Source organism: Erythranthe guttata, chromosome 6 (assembly GCF_056151865.1).
Source record: "Erythranthe guttata isolate IM_541 chromosome 6, IM_541, whole genome shotgun sequence".
Classification (NCBI taxonomy): domain Eukaryota; kingdom Viridiplantae; phylum Streptophyta; class Magnoliopsida; order Lamiales; family Phrymaceae; genus Erythranthe; species Erythranthe guttata.
Genome location: NC_142538.1, coordinates 1,509,409 through 1,522,781, shown reverse-complemented (window position 1 = coordinate 1,522,781; position 13,373 = coordinate 1,509,409). Strand labels below are relative to the sequence as shown.

At 37.2% G+C, this 13,373-nt stretch overlaps 2 protein-coding genes across 5 annotated transcripts; one reads left to right on the top strand and one right to left on the bottom strand.

Annotated features, from left to right (window-relative positions):
* Nucleotides 1–16: 16 nt before the first annotated feature.
* Nucleotides 17–4,878, top strand: LOC105971774 (Myosin heavy chain-related protein). 2 transcript variants are annotated; one of them, XM_088819292.1, is made up of 8 exons: nucleotides 17–579; nucleotides 828–1,028; nucleotides 1,147–1,269; nucleotides 1,446–1,483; nucleotides 1,601–1,709; nucleotides 1,879–3,540; nucleotides 3,943–4,065; nucleotides 4,404–4,878. In XM_088819292.1, the coding sequence occupies exons 1-8, from the start codon at nucleotides 517–519 to the stop codon at nucleotides 4,722–4,724; spliced, it is 2,640 nt and encodes an 879-aa protein (XP_088675418.1). In that variant the 5' UTR covers nucleotides 17–516; the 3' UTR covers nucleotides 4,725–4,878. The 2 variants fall into 2 exon arrangements, with proteins under 2 accessions (XP_088675418.1, XP_012852113.2); XM_012996659.2 differs by having other exon boundaries at nucleotides 73–579; nucleotides 3,943–4,029.
* Nucleotides 4,879–5,203: 325 nt separating this feature from the next.
* SHOC1 (shortage in chiasmata 1) lies at nucleotides 5,204–12,824 on the bottom strand. Of its 3 annotated transcripts, none has more exons than XR_016031654.1 (8): nucleotides 12,300–12,824; nucleotides 11,232–11,327; nucleotides 10,500–10,571; nucleotides 8,813–10,129; nucleotides 7,999–8,508; nucleotides 5,838–7,478; nucleotides 5,608–5,762; nucleotides 5,204–5,528 (listed from the first exon to the last, which is right to left on the bottom strand). XR_016031654.1 is itself a non-coding variant. In XM_012996657.2 (8 exons), exons 1-7 carry the CDS (start codon nucleotides 12,606–12,608, stop codon nucleotides 5,673–5,675), a joined length of 4,038 nt encoding a protein of 1,345 aa, XP_012852111.2. In that variant the 5' UTR covers nucleotides 12,609–12,824; the 3' UTR covers nucleotides 5,204–5,560; nucleotides 5,667–5,672. The 3 variants fall into 3 exon arrangements, 2 of the variants coding, with proteins under 2 accessions (XP_012852111.2, XP_088675417.1); XM_012996657.2 differs by having other exon boundaries at nucleotides 5,204–5,560; nucleotides 5,667–5,762; nucleotides 10,500–10,574; XM_088819291.1 differs by having other exon boundaries at nucleotides 5,204–5,560; nucleotides 5,667–5,762.
* Nucleotides 12,825–13,373: the final 549 nt, after the last annotated feature.

Genomic DNA, 13,373 nt, shown 5'->3' with positions numbered 1-13,373 from the left:
TGATTAATTGTTAATTAAGAGGGCAGCTGATTCAACAATACATTTAACTAATCCCAATCTTGCAGCCATCGTAGTATTTAAATTGTGGGACATGAGCTAGTTAATAGTTAATACATGGCAGCCACAACTTGTAATAAAACTGAGGCATGTTTGACTTATTGGGGGTTGGGTTAAAGCATCTAATTGCATACAGTATTGGTAGAAATTTGCTGCAATTACAGCTTCTTACTTGTTGTCACATGCAGTTAAGCAAAGAAATATTCGACGATCTAACTCAAAAGTCAAAACCTTAAACTATCTGCTTGTATCTATACCATCTTTCCAGGATTAATTTCCAGCAAATAAAATAAAGGGATCACAATAATTTAGTTCTGTCTGTTCATCCAACTACCAAATCATTCAGGCTTACTGATACCTATTCACTTACAGCTAAGGCAAAAGAGAGAGTGCAGTTTCTAGTTCTCAAAGATAGAAGAAAAGGATCCCGAATTATTTCATGCATAATATCCAGAGAAGATGTTCAAGCGAAGCGAGAAAAAGATCAAAGTTGTCTTCAAGATGCAATTTCGAGCAACTCAGGTATGTTAAGTCAACAGTGCGGCAAAAAACATATGTTGCGCCTATGTAATTCATAATGTATGTTATAACTTGTGCGAGCTTAGCTTAAATTATATTCCTCGCCTATTTCAAGAATGGGTTTGTTTCATATATACACAACAGTGTTAGAGAGATGGAACCAAGTAGTGATAGTATTGATCAAGTAATTTGAGATTTTGGAATCGTTATCTTACCTGTAATTCAAATTTTACCTCTTCAAATAACTCCAGGTGCCGCAGCTAAAATCCAAAAGCCTCATGATTTCTCTGGTTCCGGTAGATGTAGGAAAGCCAACCGTCAAATTAGCAAAAACGCCGATTCTCGAAGGAACCTGCACCTGGGAAAACCCTGTGTACGAAACTGTAAAATTAGTCAAGGAGACAAAAACGGGGCGAATCAGAGAAAAATTCTACTATGTGGTTGTATCAACAGTAAGTAACACAACTCTCTACATTCCCCCCGAAAACAGAAATGAAAAAATAAGAAGGTTGTTTTCATATAGGTAGCTAAAAACGGAAATAAGTTTAACAGTATATTTTGTACTCACAGGGGTCATCAAAAGCAGGCTTTCTGGGAGAAGTCTCAATTGATTTTGCAGATCTAGCCGAGGCTACCAAACCATTGAATTTATCTCTCCCTCTACAGACATCAAAATCGGGTGCTATATTACACGTTAGTTCTTACTCTTGATCTCTTGCATGTTCACACACAACACATGCACCCAAAATTAGATGTGCAGATAAAGAGCTAGTATCCAGTTGCATTATCATTGTTTACTATCATAATGGTGTACGCATAAAACTGCACCAGTAGCAAAATCTGTCCTAAAACTAAATTGCAATTACCAGGTTACAGTTCAGAAGATGCAAGAAGGTTCTGATTCAAGGTGAGGTAGATTAACAATGATGATCAAAAAAAATTCACTGTTAAAAGTGCTGAATACAGCCGTAAATGGTTTAAATAAGAAAAACAGGAGCAATTTTTTTCTTTTGAAAAATCGCAGACATAGTGAAGACAGTGAAGTGCCAGTGGATGACTTGTACGATCAGAACCTCGAAACAGAAGTGAATAATTCTTCGAGCTTCGGAAAGAGAAACCTGAAATCTCCTGAAGTAAGGTTTCACATTATCAATATTCCTGATTTTAGTTGCATACTTGCACCAAAATGAAAATTGATTAGGGACCAAAAAAAACTAGAAACTTAGAAAGAGGGAGAACTAATTTATGTTTCTGATTCATTATTGGCTGCATTAATCGGAAGTAGAATCTTTTGTTTTGTAGAGTGATGACTTGAGTGAAGCAACTTCTCTGCACGACGAACTAAATGGAAGCTTAGAAGATTCGGAATCATATAGTTATGATTCTGAATCAAGAGATGGAGTAAAAAGAACTTCATTGACAAATCAAATGAAAGTGTTGGAAAGGAAGATGGAACATTCAGAACTAGAAGTACAGTCCCTCCGCAAGCAAATTACCAAGGAAATCAGGAGAGGACAGCAGTTATCAGAGCAAATTTCTTGTTTAAAAGAGGAAAAAGATGCGCTTAAAGCAGAATGTGAACAACTCAAGTCCTCGTCGAAATGCAAGAATGAGGAAGCAGCCTCGGTTCCTGCACAGAAAGAGACTGAAAATTTGAGAAGTCCACTTGAAAACATCAAGCAAGAGCTTCAACGTGAAAAACAGTTGAATAAAAAATTGAGGTCAAATCTACAGAAGACAGAAGATTCAAATTCCGAATTCGTTCTTGCAATGAGAGATCTTAGCAAAAAACTGGATCTGAAAAATACAGAAATATCTCGACTTTCCACCAAAATTAAGGCCTTCTACAGTGGAGCAGAGGCACTCGCAACATCACCTAGAACAACGATGAATGGAAATGAAGGAAGTAAAGCACCAGAAGATCTGGACAGCAAGCACAGAAATGCTGATGAAACAGAAAAGCTGAAGCTGAAGATTGAACAATTGTATTCCGAAATAGAAGTCCACAAGAAAGAGAAAGCAGAGATACAAATGGATCTAGAGAGGCTTACTCTAGATTATGGAATTTTAGAGACAGAAAACAATGATATATACTCCAAATTAGAACACAGCGAAAAAGAAAAGATAGAAATTCAGAAGAATTATACCGGATCCTTGGCTATAGAGAAGCAGCTCAAACTCCGTATAGCAAGCTTGGAGGCAGAAAACAAAAGGCAGGCACTTCAATACTCCGAGTCTTTGAACATGATTGATGAACTTGAGTTTCAGGTTGAGAGCCTGCAGAAAGAACTGGAAAATCAGACACAAGCTTTCGAGGGAGATTTGGAAGCAGTAGCAGAGGCAAAAAATATGCAGGAGCAGAGGGCTATACGAGCTGAGGAAGCGTTAAGGAAAACAAGATGGAGCAGTGCAAATGCAGCTGAGCGACTTCAGGAGGAATTCAGACAGGTTTCTGCTGAGATGTCATTGAAAATCGAGGAGAGCGATAAATTAGCCCAGAAAGCAGTGGCAGAAGCTGATGATTTGCACCAGAAAAATGAAGTTCTAGAAGAACTGCTCCAAAAGGCCGAAGAAGAACTTCAAACAACGAGAAATCAATATGATATAATACTTGGAGAGTATCAACAACAAAAGGAAAAAGTTTCCAGAGATGAATCTGAACAAATGAAAACAACTACTGAAGAATCAGTGTCGCTCCAGAGATGGAAGTTAGAAAAGGAAGATCTAGAGAGACAACTAGCTTCAGTGAGGAAGGAAGCAGAAAAAATAATGCAGGATAATGTTTCGATGAAGTCTCAAATGGACCAAAAGAAAACAAAAGAAGAGAACTTGCATTTAGAAGTCAAAAAGCTCAGAATCAAGAATAATGAAGTCAAAAATCATCTGCTTGAACTAGAAGTGGAGAAAGAAGACCTGAAGAAAGAGATGACCAAATTACGGAACGTCTTACGTAAGAAGGAACAGGTAACTTCCAGTCTAATGAAAACAAAACCTACCAGAAAGATAAAACCAGATCAAATATGAGGCAACTGATTCCAAATATACTTGTTGCTCTGCCTCTGACATTAGATCTGATCTCTATTCGAGAGCAACATAATTAACAAACTAAGAATTTCATATATATGTTAGACAAAATACTGCGGAACATATAATCACTAACATTCCAAACAAGATAAATGTGGTGAACTTGAAAAGCTAGTGAGATATTTTACGTCGCTATGAAGAATTTTAGAAAGGTGCACAAGAGCTTCTGTAATTTATTACAAGATTATCCTGGTAATCCAAATATTTGCTGTGAAACAAAAATATATTATCTATCGCTTCTTTTACTGATAAGTCTGCTACTAACAGTGGTTAATTTTACAGGAACAGGAGAAAGCTGCACTACAAAATTCTGCCACTTCTCAGATGAAGGAAAAGAATCTGAAGTATAATACCAAACAAGTGGAACAGGTTAGTATGTTCACCAGAACAATGGCAACAACTTATGTTAAGGGAAAAAGAAAAAGAAACAGAACTTCAACTGACGTATCTTTAACATAACGATCTACAAACCTGTAACTTTTAATCTACTGAATAAAATATTATCTGCAATATAAAATCACGAAACTAACATACCTGTCTTGCTCACGGTATTGGGAATGAAAGGCGGACTCCATCCTGAATTCTAAGGAAGACATATATAAAAATATCATGCTTAAAGTAAAATTTATGAATATGTCTACAGAATTATGAAAAGTTATGAATGTCCCCAACTCTCCTCTAATATATTCCAAATGCATCCATTTATTTGATTGTAATGACACAAGTATTAAATTTAAATGCAGGAGAGTACGCCTGCCCAAGACAGAAATTCTTTAGTGTTTCAAGGAAGACAAAACAAAGGCAAAAACATAAAAGGTGCAGAAATGAGAGTCTTAGAGAACCTTCCTATGCAAAAGAGTGGTCAGCCCGGTGGTAATTTCGATGTTTCCAACTTGTTAAGTGAAGTAGCATCATTGAAGGAAAGAAATGGAAGCATGGAAGAAGAATTGAAAGAAATGCATGAGCGATATTCAGAAATAAGTCTCAAATTTGCCGAAGTAGAAGGTGAACGGCAACAACTTGTCATGAGTCTTCGTAATCTGAAAACTGGAAAGAAAAATTAGCTACTATGGAAAATGGTGAAAACCAACTATAGACCGTTTAGGACCAGGAAGAATGATATGTACATTAATAATCCATTTCCCAAAGCATATGCCTCTATTTTGTTGCTCATCTTCATTATCCTAAAGCCATAAAGCAATATAATACAGTTCTTAAGTTTTGGCATTTTTTCGTCAAATAGTAGCACACACTCGTTTTAGCATATTGACCTCATTGTACCATACTACATAAACCTTGTCAATTTTCAAATCAATTTGAAATCTGTTTAGGGAAAGCAATAGATTATTGGAACAAATTATAAGGGTACAGAAACCATTGATCCATCAAATTTAGAGAATAAAACTTGTGGAAACCAACTTGATACAAAGGAAATCTCATTTGATGTTGAAGAGAAGACGAGGATCATGGACGACCCTTGTAGCTGATAAAAAGCAGTCTTAATTGTCCAAAATCAAATTCTGACTTTATTACTCCTGACAGCTTCTTCTAACACCGTACTTGCATAAAGATGGTTAATAAACAGCTTAAAGACAAGATACAAAGGAAACATATGCATTTTCTGCATTCTTTTCATAATACATATACCTGCACACTACCGTACTGTGCTTCTAGTTTTATAAACAAAGCTCAGCATCCATCTTTCACGAACAGAACTCAGCATGAACTAACAAATTCAACTTTCCTAATAAATGCAATACATATCAATATTTGACCTGTTTGGATTCTATCTGGACCGTTTCAATGTGTATCTGCGGGACAGAGGTGAAACGTTGAAGCTAGCAACTACGCTCGATAGTGATCTGTTGCTGCACCAGGGTCAACAATAACATCGCTTGAGCTGCAAAGAACCACCTTTTTAGTTAATACTGGTGATAGATGTTATACCTGGTACTTTTTAACAGCTAACGAAGCAACATATCTTTTGACATCCACAAGATGCATACTTGATGCTAAAATCTTGTTGGCGTGGTATGATAATCGTTTTCCCTCCAAACCAGCTTACTCTGCCCTCCACTTCCATTTGTCGAAAAAGATAGTGCCTGCAGTTGATCAAACACAGATTAAGATGCAATACGAAAATTCTCCAAACATCAAGAGGGATTTTATTGACATACCCGTCTTGCTTTCTTATCAACTGGAGTGCATGATGGAGGATACGAAGTCGAAGCCTTGTTATTCTTCAAGGACTTTAGTGGTTGTGAAGGTCTTTTACGTATTTTTTTATCAACCAGTTTCTGTTGGGTGCTACCTCCGTCATATTTGTAGAATTCAAGAATTGAAGGACTCTTCCTTTTAGTGAACTTTGATGTGTTTCCCGGGGAAGCAAAACAAGGAGAGGATAAATCATATGAAACAGACTGCTTACGCAATCTACTCTTTTCCCTTATCCTGTTAAGAAATTCTATGGTCCAGGGTGATCCTTGTTGCTGAGTAGAATGAAGAGCATTTGAGAGCGGCGTGCCACCAAAACTTTGTGTATCCTTGTCTTGGAAAGAGAATTTATAGGAATCCTGTGGAAGTTTTTCTATCATATCCTCATCCAAAATCCCTTTTTCATTCACCGCAGAACTATTATTTCTGTTAACGGTATCAAAATGTGGTTTAATCTTTTCCCTCAAGATTTGCCTCTTATCATTTTTCGAAACCCAGGTAGCAGAGGCAGAATGTAAATCAGTATGATCTTCGAACGTGGGCAGATTAGTTGCACTAAGAGGTCGCTTACTCACCCTGGAATTTCTTGCTACGTAGTCTTTCTCAACATCAAGCAGAAACGGTGAAAAACCAGGGGAGTTTGCAACAGAAATATTTTCCATAAATGCTGGAGTATCCTCTACAATACCTTCACCAGGAAAATCCTCCTGCAGAATCCCAGTCCCCTTTATACTTTGTCTGCTAAAGTTCTTTGATGTCGTAGCTGATCTCCTTCTTGGACTATAATTTGTGTCAATCTGAGGCATCCAGGTCTTCTCTCTCTCATTTGGTATTTGAAGACCTTTTCTCAATGGAAATTCATTAAGTCTCGACATATCTATGGACTTCTTTATCACGTCAGTATCAACATCCGTGCTATGACTGAGTAAATTGTCATTGAAAGATAAACTGAACTGCTCTGTTTTATCGGATATCTCAGCCCTTTCTGACAGCCAAGAATTGCATGGGACGGACAATTTGGAATAATTATGTTGGTCAAACTTGAGCGGCTCCATATGAAACAAGTCATTTGGAGACTCACAGGCATTGTAAAGCTTGTGTGTATATTTAGGTTTCTTCCTCTCAGATTCCAATTTGAATTGGACATTTTCGGAGTCTGGAAGTGATACTGAAGAGGAGCAATCTGTCAGTCCGGATTTAGAATCCTCTCGCTCCCCATATCTGGTTATTGCACTCAGCAAAGCAACACTTTCATCAGGAACATGATACTTTTGAAGAGCGCAAATTTTGCCCCCCTTTGACATCTCCAGAAATTTCCCAAGTATGGCATCAGAAGACAAGATTGCATGAGCTGAGAGAGGATTAATTGAAGGAAATGCAGTGAGAAAAGATTCTGCTAGGCTCTCGGAGTCCAACATTTTTGGATAGAGGTTCCTACTCATCCCTGCTGTAGCCTTGACGCAGGACAATATAATTTCTTCGGTCATCTCATATGAATATGAGCAAAAAATCTGTAGATCAATCCCTAAGCTAGCTGCCGCAGCATAGAGTTCATCTGATGATTCCATAATGCTAGACAGGAAATTGCATTCTCCCTCAAATATCTGGAAGGAAAACAACATAAGCACCCAATTATCGGCATGCCTGATAAAACTATAGTTCTCAGATCTTTGTTAAAAATTACTCCAATCCAATCAAAACAATATACGGTACCCTAAAGTTGCTACTGGAACACTGAAATTCTTCTTAAACCCCTTTATTTCCTGAATAATGTTAAAGGATGATTTGGGACAAGAATAAAATATTATCGCCTCTAATTTAAACTACTTAAGTATAGGCAAACTTTACATGGTAACAACTGGCTGAAGGATTGTCATTCTTTACTAGTGATTAACGTACAATAGAGTTGATAATTTTTCACAATATTCCTATGTAGAGGGGATGACCGAAGAAAGAAACAAAGCTACTTGATCTGGCTTCTGCCAGAACACATGCCTGTTGTAGCATTGTGAACCAGGTTCTCACCACTAGACATATGTGTATAAATGACAGAAGAACCAGAATCTCAACTACAAGCAGTGAGGAATCATTGCTTGATATTAAAACTTTCAGCAGTGAACTTACCAGGATGCAGCAATTGAAAGCAAAGCTCAAGTCAGTCAAAATACTAGCAGCAATGCTTTCAACACACAACGGCAAGCATGAAAAGGCCTCGTCCGGAGCTGAAGCTTTCTTTCCAATATTTTTGCAGTCATACCAAGTGAGACTAACCCCGGAACTTACTATTACATCAACAGGTAGACTTATGTCACGTTCTACAACTTGTGCTCCTCCTTGTTCCATTTTAAGAATCCTTTGATATGTGCTTCTCCTGGAAATTACCATTTCTGCATTGAAATTCCGGGTGTTCACTATTACAACAATTTTGGGGCAAAAAGGCTCGCACGAGAGATTTTGCTCTGATTCCAAGCCCACTGGCATGGATTGAACAGGCACCACGGTGCAGTTGTCAACTTCATTTACGGCTTCTGCAGGATCATTGCTAGATATTTGCTTGGCAGGTGTAGTATTGAGTAAATCTTCCCGGTTAGTGTTGCACTCAACCTGGGCTGATGGAGAATCCAAATGTTTTTTCTGGAACAACAATTGAATAAGATTAACCACAAGACTACAAGTAATAATCAACATCTAAAAGATAACACATGAAATAAAAATATTAATCTAAGCAAACACTAGTCAAGTTTGTTCTAAACCTAACATTGCTTGAAGAATCACATATGCCTGAAGTAGAAGATACGTATTAAAATGTATTTCATCGCGAAGGTTTTAGTAACATCAAGTCATTGGAAACTTAAAATTGATTTTGCAACTGTATTAACTTGTCAATGTTCTCCAACATGGCCAATAAATCATTCCGCAAATAATAAATAAACTGTACCTGACATAGCTTGACATTCAATTTCTGCTGAAGCTCAGTAGTACCATTAGCAGCGGCAGAATCATCAGTCGGCAGCACTAGACATACAGTATTAGTATCGACTAGCTTGTTTGCAGTTATACTTTCTCTTTCTATAGCGTAGTTACGAGGATTCAGAAAGAACTCTAGATCACTAGACATGGACTCACCAAACATTGGAACCTTCTCAACACTGTTTTTCGATGAAATGTCTCCACTTATCCTTTTTCCATCTCCTTGATTACAGGAACTACTTAAATCTGCTTTACCAGAAGAATGGTTTATAGGGGCATCATTACAAGATAAGTTCAGAACTTCCTTATAGTTTTCTGCATTTGGTTTATCAGAGTGACCTTCAGAGAGAATAAAATCAAATATCAGCTTTCCACAGACACTCGAGTTTATTTCAGCATCAATCTTGTATGTCTCTATCTCCCGTAACAGGTTCCAACAAGAAGGATATTTTGCTGGTTCACAATCATCTGCTCCTAGAAAATGCCAATCAAGATACAGACCATCAGATGCTGATGAGGACTGCCAATCCAACTGGGCCAATAGTTCCTCAAGCAGTTTATGTGATGAACTATTTCTATGATCTGAAAAGATTGGTACCGGCAGTGATTTAAAAGAGTCGTCCATAAGGGTAAGCTCATGACAAACAATCAATTGGCTGAAATTGTTGAAGTTCATGACTTCTTCAAACATGGATTCACATGTTTCAGCATCAGTCTCCTTTGCTGAATCTGAAAGTACCTCACAGAAATAATATGGATCCAAATCAAGGAACAAAAATTCATCAAAGAGAATTGGCTCCATGGACCAAATAAGATCACCATCTGGTTTTCCATGATGGAGTGTTGAGTACCCCTCATTATTTGACAGTTCAATAATGCTTATGAAGTATATTTCTGATGAAATGTTTGTGTCCTCAAGACAATCTGTAGCTACACAGTGATCTAATAGATACTTTAGCAGGTCAGACTCAGTAGAACCCAGAAGCTCCTTGTTGTTAATAATTATTTCAGCAGGCTGTTCCACCACCTGCTTTTCGATATTTTCAAAACTCAGAAGTTCGCCTGTCATATATATTCCTCCAGGAACACCCAGACTTTCCACATCCACTTCAAAAAGAGGAAACTTGATGTTATGAGAATGAAGTTTTCCTTGAACAGAATTAGTATCTTCCCACATATCAGTTTTTTGCTCCATAGAGTATTCTACACTCATGTCATCAACTGAGTATAGTGATTGCTGAATCTCAGGGTGATCCTGTAGCATAAGCTCAGAATTGAGTGGATCCTGCAATTAACTTTCCAACTGATTAACGACAATACTATTTTGTACATTAAATAATTTGGACCAGAAATACTAGAAACTAGTAGCTTAAAACCAAGAGGAACAAAGGTAGTTCATTGCAGCTTGTGAGATTTCATTCCCATTAAAAGGTCCAAAAGGAAAAAAAATCTTAGTTCCACCTACTAATCTGTAATATCTGAAAGAGTTTCTTAGCCAAATATTTTAACCAAGAAATGCAAGTCTGGAGGCGGATAAAGAATGAAGTAATCTTTGTTAGAGCACTTTCACTTGCTATAATGTTATGATGAAGATATCTAAAAAACAAGCCCGAATCCCATTAAATATGTATGTACCAGAAACGAGAGACATTTACCATTGGAAATTGAGCATCTGGAAGCTCCGAGAAAATATGCAAGCACTGTATATGGGAATTGACCGCACTTTTCTGCTGAATAAAGAGAAGAGTACATAAATTAAGAGACTGTAATTTAAACATATCGATTGGACAATGAGAAGGTGACATGGAAATGAAACACCTAAGCCTGGCCACTTGTAAGAACATTTAGGGCACGACACGACCCGGACACAACTATCCAATATGAATTTTATATAGAAAAACAAAAGAATATGCATATATATACAATATGTAACTATGGATGATAATGGATTTATAGAAATATAGGTGGGATAACAATGAAATAAACTTCATACCAATTATCATGTTGGACATTTACTATTGAAATTTCTGGACAATAATATTGTGGAAAAAATATTATAATCTTAATAGAAAAGGTTAAGAGAGAATAAATTTATATGAGGTAATTTTTCTCACATGTTCATATTTTCCTTTTTTCTTTACTTTTATACGGCTAAGTTAAACTTGAAGAGAAAAAACTGTTGTTGCTGCCATGTAGGTATGTAGGTGCTGGAGCCCATTACTTATCTAATTGCTTTTATGTTTCTTTTAATTCTTGCACATGCTAAACGGCATACCGACAGTGCCATGTAGAAAACAAGTTCCATACTGTACAATATCCTTTTCAAACGTCAGTATACATAGAAAAGAACATCAATCAGTATCTATGAAGTTGGAAATAAATTTTACCGATGGGAGCAAGGATGTATCCATCTCCGGAGTTTCAAATTGCACAAACCTAAGTCCATTCCCATTCATTTTATTCGATGTTGTTCCATATTTCTCCTGAAATACAGCAAATTAGAATCTGATTAATATCCCAAACATGTATAAAGTAGCAAAAGAAAAAACACACAAAGAGACAACTTATTTTAATACCCCAATATCCACTGTAGCAGAACCCAATCTCTACAGTCCTCTCTCAACATAACTTATCTCAATGTTCCTCTACAAGTTGAGTTAATTTAGTGAAGAACATAGTAATTTGGTATATTTTTTTGTACTTAACAATTTCACTTATAATGTCTTCTCTGGGGAATATACGAGCAGCATGTTAAAACTCTAAGGGAGATTAGACAGTAATTCGCATATTTTTGAATTCACTGCAATACTATTGTAATACACAGACTCGTCGTCAAGGATGATCTTATATTAAACAATATGTAACCATTGCACCTCGGGATTAAGAGATAAACAAGGAAAAATTACAAAAAAAGGAGAAAGTGAACAAGGTCATAGAGTCGATAAAATGCAGCCAAAGATGTACGAAGACACTACTCCAAGCTGAAATCTGAAATTCATTGAGAATAATTTAAAAAGCACGTCAATATGGCTGTATAACATAACACAAACTTGCAGAGAACAACTGAAGTAGAGGCGATGGTTTTTGTTAGATACGACAATATGAAAAACCAAATTAAACACAACTCCTTGCGTCAGATCTTCTTTTGCCTATCATTGAAGTAGTGTAATATAATTTCACCAGCATCACAAAGTAAAGCAGGACTCGAAGCAAAACCAAAGTCCAAAGCAAATGCTCAAATGTTAACGCTGCAACCAAATCCAGATCTACCTCAGTAAACTTTAATCCATAATCACATTTTTAAGAAAAAGTAAATCCTCAATCAGTTCTAGATCTTCCGATAATGTTAATGAAAAGTCACATCATCGTCAATTTCAACGTAAAACTAGACCAATTTCCAATAAAAATTGAAATAAGCATCGTCTATAAAATTTGGTCACCTCCGAATGCATTACCTCAGTTGTTTCCTCGCTGAGGCCAATTGCCGGATCCTCAAAACTGGCGCAGCCAACAAAGTGAGGAAGGACGTCGGAGAAGAATATTGAGAGAGCATCGTCGATCGGTAACTTCTCAGTTTCGCAAGAGTTGCCAAAAATTGGGGTTTCATTAAAGGACTCCAGGAAATTTGCAGAAAAGGGGGGCAAATCCGGAGGAAGGCGAGGGAGAGGAAGGCGGACGAAGTCTAGGGTTTCGACTGGACCACAGCTTCCGACGGCGGCGTCGAATGTAGTAGAGTAGTCCGTGGGTACGAAACGAGTGCGCATCGCGTGTGATGGTTCTGCTGCAGGAGGAATGAGAAGCGGAGTACAGCGTCGAAATAGCTGGAAGCTTTAACGGATAGATTATTGTATGAATTTTTGGCGGCAAGAAACACGAAGTGAATTTTTTGGCGATGGTCTATGGTCCGTTTCCCTACGGTTATGTACAGTGAGTGTTTTAGAAATTAAATCGCTTCTGAATTCAGTGACCAGAAAATAGACACTGTACGGTGTGTGTTCACGAACCTGAAATCAGTGAATTAGGAATCAAGAGATTGGGCCGGTTCTTAGCCCAAATAGGCCCATAGGAATTGGACATAATTAGGTGGAATAATCCATTTTGAGCCGGACTAAAGAATATCCATATTGTACGGGTGCTGATTTACTCAACTTAGACCCGATTTGGTTCGTATCTATACGGCCCAAATCCAAAATCAACGTATATGAATCGACTTGGACCAATCCAAATGTGATTCATATGGATTCATTGCATCGTTAACTCACTTAACTCATGTCGTTTAATATCTCAACTTGTATAGTTACATAAATAATTTATAATGAGATTGAATATCTCAATTTATGTGGTTTAAACTCCATTATAATGAACTTTCACATGACATATATGCACGTGCACGCACACTTCAATACACTTTTCGGGCGTAAATTAACACTTTTGACGTGTATATACACAAACGCATAAATACACACTCGCACACACTTTTGACACACATGTATATACAAACTCACACACACTTGTAACACATACTCCGA

Excerpts from the sequence above, each read along its gene's own strand:
- LOC105971774 (XM_088819292.1), top strand. The coding sequence starts at position 517 with ATGTTCAAGCGAAGCGAGAAAAAGATCAAAGTTGTCTTCAAGATGCAA. Across the intron at positions 1,710-1,878 it reads GAAACCTGAAATCTCCTGAA|AGTGATGACTTGAGTGAAGC; the intron begins GTAAGGTTTCAC and ends TTTGTTTTGTAG. Across the intron at positions 4,066-4,403 it reads GAACAATGGCAACAACTTAT|GAGAGTACGCCTGCCCAAGA; the intron begins GTTAAGGGAAAA and ends ATTTAAATGCAG.
- SHOC1 (XM_012996657.2), bottom strand. The coding sequence starts at position 12,608 with ATGCGCACTCGTTTCGTACCCACGGACTACTCTACTACATTCGACGCC. Across the intron at positions 8,509-8,812 it reads TGAATGTCAAGCTATGTCAG|AAAAAACATTTGGATTCTCC; the intron begins GTACAGTTTATT and ends TTGTTGTTCCAG. Across the intron at positions 7,479-7,998 it reads CTTTCAATTGCTGCATCCTG|ATATTTGAGGGAGAATGCAA; the intron begins GTAAGTTCACTG and ends TTTTCCTTCCAG.